An 11,002-nucleotide genomic window follows, 5' to 3' on the forward strand; every position below is an offset into this window, starting at 1 on the left:
AAGGTGTTAAACCACTGCCTGTGAGGGAGGGAGGAGGGAGGGAGGAGGAAGAGAGAGAGAGGATGGAGAGAGAGAGAGAGAGAAGGAGAGGGGAGAGGAGAGGAGAGAGAGAGGAGAGAGAGAGGAGGGAGAGAGAGGAGGGAGGAAGAGAGAGAGAGGAGAAGAGAGGAAGGGAGGGAGGGGAGGGAGGGAGGGGAAGGAGGAGGGGCGGATGGGAGGGTGGGAGGGAGGGAGAGAGAGAGGGGAGGAGGAGGGGAGGGAGGGAGGGAGGTGGGAGGGGCTGATGGTAATGCGCCGGCTGGAACCAACTTTCGGAGAGTGATTAAAGGAAGTGTTCAGTTTGTCTGTCTGCAGTTCCTCATGCCGTGGGGTCTGTGTGTGTGTTACATGGCTTGAAACCTTGTGTCCTGTGTATATCTTTGACTAGCTCTTTGGTCGTGGCCATTAGGTGGAGTTTGGATGTGATCTGTTGAGGTTGTGACAGGTGTCTTTTATAGCTGATAAAAGTTCAAACAGGTGGGCATAATACAGTAAGGTAAGAGGGGAGGCAGAGGAGCCTCTTAAGAAGAAGTTACAGAGGTCTGTGAAGAGCCAAGAAATCTTGCTTGTTTTTAGGTGAACAAATAGCTTATATTTCGCACCATAATTTTGAAATAGAATTATAAAAATCCTACAATGTGGATTTTCTCTGATTTTATTTCCTCATGAAAGTTATGTTTTCATAGTTTTGAAGTGTACCTGAAGTAGATGAATGAAAAATTACAAAGGCCTCTCATCTTTTTAAGTGGGAAGAATTGCACAAATTGGTGGGCTTGACTAATACTTTTTTTGCCCACTGTATAAATATTACATTTTGTAAAGCACTTTTCATTAAACAAGAATATTTTCAAAGTGAATATGTACTGGATGACTGCAACATTAGAATGAACTGAAAAGGAAAGCTCGGCCCCTCCTTACTTCACCAGACACACAGAGGAAGTGTCGATGCTTGGGTGATGTCCATGAACGGCGTCGTGAGGAACGCCGGACCTGTTTCTCTCCAGGATCTCTTGAAGAGGTCCATGTTGTCCTGTGGCAACCTTACGGTTGTGGGCTTTGGCAGCTAGAGCCAGAGCAGCCGATTAATACCTGTTACAGAGCAATACAGCACACAATTACTACAGCGATGGTGGTGAATTAGCATGTTGTCCTGAGCAACCTTACTGTTGGGCTTGGCATGCAATAGAGCCAGGGCCGCATTAGATCAACCATGTTACAGAGCAATCACAACCATAAATTACTACAGCAGGTGGATTACAAACATGACACTTCCTGTATAAACATCGACCACACACGCAGAGAGACCAACACGCAGAGAGACCAATACGCAGAGAGACCAACACACAGAGAGACCAACACGCAGTCGCCGAGGGAGACCAAAACCACACAGACGAGAAGCCAATACTCGGAGAAGAAGACCAATACGCCAGAAGAGAACGCCATACACGCAGAGAAGAGACCAACAAAACTGCTCAGGTCCGAGGAGAACACCCAACCACTCACTACAGAAGTGCCACCATTCTACAATGACACACACAGAGGACCAATACACACACAGAGACCAACAACACACAGAGACCAACACACACAGAGGAGAGACCAACACACACAGAGAGAGAGACCAAACACACAAGACCGAGGACCAACACACACAGAGAGGAGGACCAACAACACAGAGAGACGACCCAACACCACAGCAAGAGAGACCAACACACACACGATGGAGAGACGACCACAACCAACCACACAGAGAGACCAAACTGCACAACCACAAGAGAAGCAGAGACAACAACAACACAGCCAGACGAGACCAACTGAACAACACCACAGAAGAGAGGAACCAACAAACACCAGAGAGAGACCAACAACATCACAGGAGAGCCGAACACCAACACCACAACAGCAGAAACGAGAACCCACACAACACACAACCAGCAGAGAACCAAATCACACACCAACACAACCACAGAGAGACCAACCACACACCACCAACACGAACAAAAACCACAACCAAACACAATCTACACAAGAGAAAACCTAACTCACACAAACCACACAGAGAGACCAACATGCACACAACACAGAGAGGACCAACACAAAACACGAGACGACGCAAACACGACACAGAGAAATACCAAAACACACGACAGAGACCAAACCCACACCAGAGAGAAGACATAGGGCACCACACACAGAGAGGACCAACACACACACAGGAATGGAGGACAACAAACACACAAGAGAGTACCATAACACATCCAAACACAAACAGAGGACAACACTACACAAAACAGAGAGAGGACCAACACAACACACAAAGGAGGAGAGAGCCAAAACGAACACACACAGAAAGAAGGACCAAAACGAACACACACAGAAGGAGACCAACACACAACATGAAAATCCGAGACCTAACCATCACACCACACCCACAGACTGAGAACACAAGGACCTACACACGGAGGGCAAAAACGAGACCAACACATCAGAGAAAAAGAGACCAAACCAAGCAAAAGAGAGAGCACCACACACAGAAAGAGACCAAACACCAGCGACAGAAAGAGACTGCAACCACACACACAAGAACGAGACCCAAACACACCACAGAAAGAGGACCAACCAACACAGAGAGGAAAGACCCAACACACAGAGAGAGGACCAACACACAGAGAAGGAGAACGCAACACACACAGAGAAGACCACACACAAACACAGAGAAGACCAAACCACAACACCAGAGCACCAGGGAGGACCAACACACACAGAGATATATCCAGACATGCACAACAACAGATCGTAGGGAGTACCATACCATCATCAAGAGAGAGAGACCAACACTGACACAGACCGAGTATCTCAACACACACACACACCACAGAATCAGAGACCGAATTAACACAGCGACGAGCACACAGAGAGACCAAACACACACACACACCCGAGAGATATCTCAAGCACACACACCACTCACAGATGATGATGATCCGAGACAACACACAATTCCACACCACAAAACAGGACCAAGCGAGCTTTTCACAACAGGCTACACAGACAGGACCAACAACACACACACACAAAGAAAGACCGAAAATCACCACACACACACTAGTAGACCCTAAAAGACAGCACACAGATAGAGACCAACACACCACAGAGAGACAACACCACACAGACGAGACCAACAGGCCAGCACAGATTGAGGACCAAAACACACACCAGAGGAGTACTGCACAACATACGCAAACATTAGCATAGTGCTGATTGTATGGCTACCCTTTCTACCCACTGTGTTTCTGGCAGCTAATGCCAGGTTCACCCCCCACCACTGAATAGCGTAGGTTCAGCCCACACCCTTGTTTCTGCAGGGTTCACCCCCCACCCACTGTTTTGGCAGGGTTTACCCCCCACACCACTGTTTTGGCAGGGTTCACCCCCCCCCACATGTTTGGGCAGGGTTCACTCTCCCCACCACTGTGTTTGGCAGGGTTCACCCCGCCACCCACTGTGTTTTGGCAGGGTAAATCACCCCCGGCACCCCACTGTTTTGGCAGGGTTCACCCCCCCCCACTGTGTTTTGGCAGTGGGTTCACCCCCACCCACTGTGTTTGGCAGGGTTACCCCCCACCACTGTTTTGGGCAACAGTATTCACATAATTGCTGTAGTAGGAAGAGTTCACTGGGAAAGGAGTGTGAATGAGGAACAGCTCCTTAGTTTTCTCCTCTTGACGGGGCAACAATTAATCATCTGCGTGAGATTTCAAGCCTGGGAGGCTCTCCCTCCTTAAGACTGCTAAGCTCTCTCAATAGACGACCGCATATACATCGGTACCGTCACTTAAGGTGAGGATTAAAGACCAGTCCCTCCTCGCTCACCTTGTCCAGACAGCGAACACGGGCGCGGCGTGTGAGCAGGCGAGAGCGAGGCGGCGGGGGTCTAAGGGAGAGATCCAGGGTGAGCGTCATGTCGCGGCACCCGCGAACGTACTTCCTACGTGTACAAGAGGAGTTCCTTGAAGAGAAGAGTTGGGCGAGTCGAAAGGCGGGGGCCTCCGTGCGGGAAAGGGCGAGATGTAGCACCTGGGCGCGATGCGGGTTCTCTGGAGGAGAGAGAGGAGGCGACAGCCACGAGGCGCAGTCAGAGAGTCTACCGGAGTTAGAGGTGAACAGTCCGCAGGTGTCAGTCCTAAAAAGGGCAGGTATATCGTACGGCAGGATTAGACGGCGATGAGTGGTACCAGGGTCTGCAACTAGAGAGTTCTACAGAGTTAGAAGGTGCAGTCCAGGGTTGCAGTGTTTAGAGGGTTCTACGGAGTTTAGGGGGGTTGCGCCAAGGTGCAGGATTCTACGAGAGTTCTACGCGGAAGTTAGAGGTGGTTCCTAGGTTCAGTTCTAAGAGTGTTCTACGGAGGTTTAGGTCGAGTGCGTGCTCGAGCTCGAGTACGCGCACGCTTCCCAGTTGGTACGACGGAGGTTTCCTACCGTGCCGTTACAGCGTGAGTTCCAGGTTCCCAGTTCTGAAGATTCTACCGGAGTTAGAGGTGAAGGTCCGTTCTTCACAGAGTTGCAACCCGGAAGGCCGACCAGTTAGAGGGTAGGTGTTTATCAAAGGCTGCGCAAAAGGGTCTCCACGGTTCAGGTTCGTCGAGCAGTCTCTACCGAGTAGGAGGGCGTGAGGGTCCCAGGCATTCGAGAGTTCTTGATGGGTGGTTTCTGTAAGGGGTAGAGTTAGACGGCAAGGTTCGCGAGAGCAAGGAGCGAGGGCGGAGTTCTAAGGGGATGATTACTAGGACGATGTTAGAGGGATCTTTGAGAGGGCCTGATCCAATGCCCAGTTCTTTGTAGGTGTGGCCTGCATGGCGTTACGATGCGATTATCTGTCTAGCTCCGCTAGTGTGGTCTCTAGGTGTATCTGTTAGTGAAAGGTGAGTTCCGCCAGCTGAGTATCAAACTTCATACTTTCGATGTCCCAATGTTTTTGTCCAATAGTGATAAATGATTGCCGACCCAAAAGGAGCAGATTATCCACCTGAATTTGCGTAATGAATGTACGTTTCCCTAAAATTGATCCTCCTTTATGATGAGAGTCCATATTTAAGTGTGACCGAATGAGTCTCGCCTAGGCATTGCTAGGCTGCAAATGTATGACAGGGGTGAACGTTTGGACGTACATCTGCAGAGCCCGCCATGGATAGACGATGACAATCCTGATCCAGACCTGGGGGCAGAGTGTCTCCAGCTGGGATGCAGCCATACGAACCAGCTTGACTCCCTCTTCATTATTAGAGATGGAGCAGGCCAGGTTGGCCACCTAGACACAGACAGACAGTCAGACTCACACCTAAATACACACTTCACATCATTATAGACCAGTTTTACTGTCTCTGTCTCACGCAGACAGTCAGCTTCTGATTATACAGTACACAGCATGTAGCATACCTAGTAAACAAACACACAGACAAAACAGACTCCTACTCACATACACAGACCGCATGGTCAGTGTTTCCCCTATATTAATTTAGCAGAGGAATGTGCCACCACTCCTAAAAATAAATTATAAAAATATATAATTTACATATTTTTTTGGGGGGGGGGGCAGTAAAACATGTTCAGTGTAAACGTAAGACTAAACCCAGATATAAAGTGTGTAGAAAATATAATGGAGCTATAGATTTATAAAAATATAATCTTTAAGGACAAACAATCACTGTTAGACTTCCCCCACGCGCCAACTTTTCCACCACTACTGAAAGAAAAGATAAAAACCTCTGGGAAACAGACGGTATACAGACATGTATCCCTGTCGGTCTCTATTACACAAGATATATAGAGCAGGAGGCTAAACTTGAGAGAAACACTCCACACGCCTCAGATGTATTCTGTAAGTTGAACAAATATGAGACATGGGGAAAACAGGAGAGAGACAGACGGGTCTACATCTCTGGTGGTAGTACGGTACGTTCGCTAGTCTGGAGTCTGGTAAATGTGTCTCTATCCATCAGAGGGGGAACCTCCCTCCCTCCACCATAACCCCCCTGAATATAAAACACACTGATGACAGAGAGCAAGAGAGCAAGTGTCTGAATACCCACACGTACGTCCTAAATAACGGGTCTGAATACCCACACGTAACGTCTTAACTAACGGGTCTGAATACCCACACGTAACGTCCTAACTAACGGGTCTGAATACCCACACGTACGTCCTAAATAACGGGTCTGAATACCCACACGTACGTCCTAAATAACGGGTCTGAATACCCACACGTACGTCCTAAATAACGGGTCTGAATACCCACACGTACGTCCTAAATAACGGGTCTGAATACCCACACGTACGTCCTAAATAACGGGTCTGAATACCCACACGTACGTCCTAAATAACGGGTCTGAATACCCACACGTAACGTCCTAAATAACGGGTCTGAATACCCACACGTACGTCCTAAATAACGGGTCTGAATACCCACACGTAACGTCCTAAATAACGGGTCTGAATACTTAGTGCATTCAGACCCATTGACTTTTTACACATTTTGTTACGTTGGAGTTATTCTAAAATTTATTAAACTGTTTTTTCCCCCCCTGATCAATCTACACACAATACTCCATAACGACAAAGCATAAACATGTTTTTAGAAACGTTTGCAAATGTATAAAAAAAAACTGAAATCACATTTACACAAGTATTCAGACCCTTTACTTAGTACTGTTGAGCCACCTTCGGGAAGTGATTACAGCCTCAAGTCTTCTTGGGTATGACGCTACAAACTTGGCACACCTGTTTTTGGGGAGTTTCTCCCATTCTTCTCTGCAGAAGCTCTTCAAGCTCTGTCAGGTTGGATGGGGAGCGTTGCTGCACAGCTATTTTCAGCTCTCCAGAGATGTTAGATCGGGTTCAAGTCCAGGCTCTGGCTGGGCAACTCAAGGACATTCAGGAGGAGTTGTACCGAAGCCACTCCTGTGTTGTCCTGGCTGTGTGCTTAAGGTCGTTCTGTTGGAAGGTGAACCTTCACCCCAGTCTGAGGTCCTGAGCGCTCTGGAGCAGGTTTTCATCAAGGATCTCTCTGTACTTGGCTCCGTTCATCTTTTTCTTGATCCTGACTAGTCTCCCAGCCACCACCGTAGGGATGCTGCCACCACCATGCTTCACCATAGGGATGGTGCCAGGTTTCCTCCAGACGTGACGCTTGGCATTCAGGCCAAAGAGTTCACTCTTGGTTTCAACAGACCAGAGAATCGTGTTTCTCATGGTCAGAATCCTTTAGGTGCCTTATGGCAAACTCCAAGCAGGCTGTCATGTGACTTACTGAAGAGTGGCTTCCGTCTGGCCACTCTACCATAAAGGCGTGATTGGTGGAGTGCTGCAGAGATGGTTTTCCTTCTGGAAGGTTCTCCCATCTCCAGAGAGGAACTCTGGAGCTCTGTTAGAGTGACTATTGGGTTCTTTGTCACCTCGCAGACCAAGGCCCTTCTCGCCCGATTGCTCAGTTTGTGCCTCGACACAATCCTGTCTCGGAGCTCTACGGACAATTCCTTTGACCTCATGGCTTGGTTCTTGCTCTGACATACACTGTCATCTGTTGGACCTTATTTAGACAGGTGTGTGCCTTTCCAAATCAATTAATTAAATTTACCACAGGAACTCTAATCAAGTTGTAGAAACATCAAGCGAGTGATCAATGGAACCACGATGCACCTGAGCCTCAATGTCGAGTTTCATAGTAAGCGTTTAAATACTTATGGAAATAAGGTTCTTTGTAAATTAAAATTTGCTAAATAAAAAAATGCTGATTTGTCATTATGGATATTTTGTTTAGATTAATTTAATACCATTTTCGAATAAGGCAGAAACGTAACGCAAAATGTGGAAAAGGGAAGGAGTCTGATAGTTTCCGAATGTACCGTATATCATTGATCTCACCATCAGGATTTTAGGCCATATGGGTCAGGACCAGTACCAGCCTACCCCAGGTCCCCTGCTGTTGATTCAGTGTAAAATCCATCGGTTAAATTAACACATGGTTGGGGGGGGGGGGGAGGGTAATGGAGAAAACGGGCAATCAGTGTTTATATTGCTAAAGAGAAATCATTCATCTATTCCATAAATTGGGTTCCAGAAATGCCGACTTATAATTTCAAAACAAGGCAGTCCACAGTTATGGAGAGTAAATTTACAGAAGACCATTTATGGACTAACGTTCTAACGGTTTTCGATGTATCAATTCTATTCCCACTAAACATTTCTGTCCGATGTTAATATTATTCCTTGTCATTCTAAACCACTACCGGTAGATTAAATCCATTTACTAAATAGAGAGTAAAAAAGAAGGGACCTCTCGTCTCGGCCGTAAAGCATTGTGGTAGTTAAGTTGGCTTCAAAATACCACGAGCGTTAACCTCCTAAATACCAACACCTCAGGGAATGGATCAATAGTTCCGCGTGTAAATAACAGTCAAACACTTATAATAAGTAAGAGAAACTGGACATGAAGAAGAGGTCAGAAGGGAAAGAGCACCGACTACAGCTTTGGGGCTGATGCAGAAAACACTAGACAACGCTCACATGGACAGAATTTAAAAAAACGGATTGGGATTGTGTCAGCTTTTAATATTATTTCTAAATGGTTACAGTGGCTCGCCATACCAACTAAAAATCAATAGGCCTGTAGTCATATACAACATAGTTACTGGTTCGATCGTACCCACACACAGAGCGTTCTCTATAGTCATATACAACAGTATGTCTACTGTTGACTCTACACACAGAGCAGAGGTTCTCTATAGTCATATACAACAGTATGTCTACTGGTTGACTCGTACACACAGAGCAGAGGTTTTCTATAGTCATATACAACAGTATGTCTACTGGTTGACTCGTACAGACAGAGGCAGAGGTTCCCTATAGTCATATACAACAGTATGTCTACTGGTTGACTCGTACACACACAGAGCAGAGGTTCTCTATAGCCAGTATATTCAGTATATTCTCTATAGTCACACATTACTAAAATAAGTCATTCTACACAGCGAGTGGTGACGTGTCATTAAATAGACATTATCTCTATGATTACTGAGCATGCTAGCTGTTGCTGGTTTGCCTGGGTGACTGGTCGTCTGGGCTGGGCGGCTGTAATGCTGACTAGTGCAGTAACACCTACACTGTGTTCCTGCCTGGCTATTGAGGTAACGGGTAGTCTAGCTGCGCACATTGTGGATCTGTACTGTGCTGCGGGGGGGACTACGGCAGTCTGCGCGGGGGTGGGACTACGGCAGTGTGGCGCGGGGGGACTACGGCAGTGTGGCGCGGGGGACTAGGGCAGGGTGGCGCGGGGGGACTACGGCAGGGTGGCGCGGGGGACTACGGTAGTGTGGGCGGGGGGACTAGGGCAGGGTGGCGCGGGGGACTAGGCAAGGGTGGCGCTAGTGGGACGTACGGCAGGGTGGGCAGGGGGACTACTGGTTAGTGATGGCGCAGGGGGACTACGTAGTGTGTGGCGCAGGGGGACTACGCAGTCTGGCGCAGGGGGACTACGGGCAGTCTGGCGCAGGGGACTACGGCATCTGCAGACTACGGCCAGTCTGGCGCAGGGGACTACGCCGTCTGCGCAGGGACTACGGAGGGTGGCGCAGGGGGACTACGGCAGGGTGGGGCGCAGGGGGACTACGCAGTGTGCGCCGCGGGGACTAGGCGAGCTGTGGCGCAGGGGGACTACCGGCAGGTGGCGCGGGACTACGCAGTGGCGCGGGGACTACGGCAGTCGCATGGACTACGGCACTGTGCAGGGGACTACGGTTAGTGTGGCGCAGGGGGACTACGGTAGTGTGGCGCGGGGGGACTACGGTAGTGTGGCGCGGGGGGACTACGGCAGGGGCGCGGGGGACGTACGGCAGGGTGGCGCAGGGGGACTAACGGTAGTGTGGCGCCGGGGGACTACGGTAGGTGCGCCGGGCACGATGTGTGGCGCCGGGGGACTACGGTAGTGTCGGCAGCGTGTGTATGTCTAGGGGCTCTGCCACTGCTTCATATATCTCCTCTTTTTGCCTGCTCTCCATCACACTATTGCCCTCCCTTATGTCTCCTTACCCCTCTAGGCCTATGTCTCCCCCCTCCCAGCCCGTCCTCCCCTCCAGCCTACGATCTGAAAAGAGTGACCAGGTAAAGCCAGCCTGATGAGCTTCCACCATAATTATCCAAACCTAATGATGCTTCATATGTGTTCACCTGCCACATCTGTTACAGGGAGGTCAAAGAACACTGACAGACAGTCGGTGGTAGCGAACAGCACCCCAGAGCCCTGATCAAAAGGTAGAGCTGTTATTTACACAATGGTGAAGAAACCACAGCTCTATTCCCTCTGCTTGCTTACAAGGGAACATGGTGAAGAAACCACAGCTCTATTAACCACAGCTCTATCCACCGCTGTAAGGGAACATGTGAAGAACAAGTACCCACTCTCTTAAAGCGAACATTGGTGAAGAAACCACAGCTCTATTCTCCACTGCTGCTTAAAGGAACATGGTGAAGAAACCACAGCTCTATTCCCTCTGCTGGCTTAAAGGGAAACATGGTGAAGAAACCACAGCTCTATTCCCTCTGCTGCTTAAAGGGGACATGGTGAAGAAACCACACTCTATTCCCTCTCTGCTTGCATTAAAAGAAAGGAACATGGTGAAGAAACCACAGCTCTATTCCCTCGCTTGCTTCAAGGGGAACATGGTAAGAAACCACAGCTCTATTCCCTCTGCTGCTTAAAGGGAACATGAAGAAACCACAGCTCAATTCGCCTCTGCTGCTTAAGGGAACATGGTGAAGAAGACCACAGCTCAATTCCCTCTGCTGCTTGAAGGGAACATGTGAAGAAACACAGCTCAATTCCTCTTGCTGCTTAAAGGGAACATGGTGAAGAAACCGCACACTCAATCCCCTCCTGCTGCGCTTAAAGGAACATGGTGAATGAAACCAC

The 11,002-nt window shown here is 48.8% G+C and overlaps 1 protein-coding gene across 1 annotated transcript in view; it reads right to left on the reverse strand.

The window, feature by feature from the left end:
- LOC112076767 (catenin alpha-1-like) overlaps positions 1-11,002 on the reverse strand; it is a 43,416-nt gene that overhangs the window by 15,340 nt on the left and 17,074 nt on the right. Inside the window, exons 3-7 of the mRNA XM_070441448.1 lie at positions 5,186-5,347; positions 4,696-4,749; positions 4,025-4,136; positions 3,913-3,973; positions 963-1,048 (exon numbers count right to left, since the gene is read on the reverse strand). Of these exons, the coding sequence (XP_070297549.1) occupies positions 963-1,048; positions 3,913-3,973; positions 4,025-4,136; positions 4,696-4,749; positions 5,186-5,347 (475 nt within the window). The remainder of the gene's footprint in view (positions 1-962; positions 1,049-3,912; positions 3,974-4,024; positions 4,137-4,695; positions 4,750-5,185; positions 5,348-11,002) is intronic.

The sequence above is a fragment of the Salvelinus sp. IW2-2015 genome, unplaced genomic scaffold, assembly GCF_002910315.2.
Source record: "Salvelinus sp. IW2-2015 unplaced genomic scaffold, ASM291031v2 Un_scaffold4009, whole genome shotgun sequence".
Classification (NCBI taxonomy): Eukaryota; Metazoa; Chordata; class Actinopteri; order Salmoniformes; family Salmonidae; genus Salvelinus; species Salvelinus sp. IW2-2015.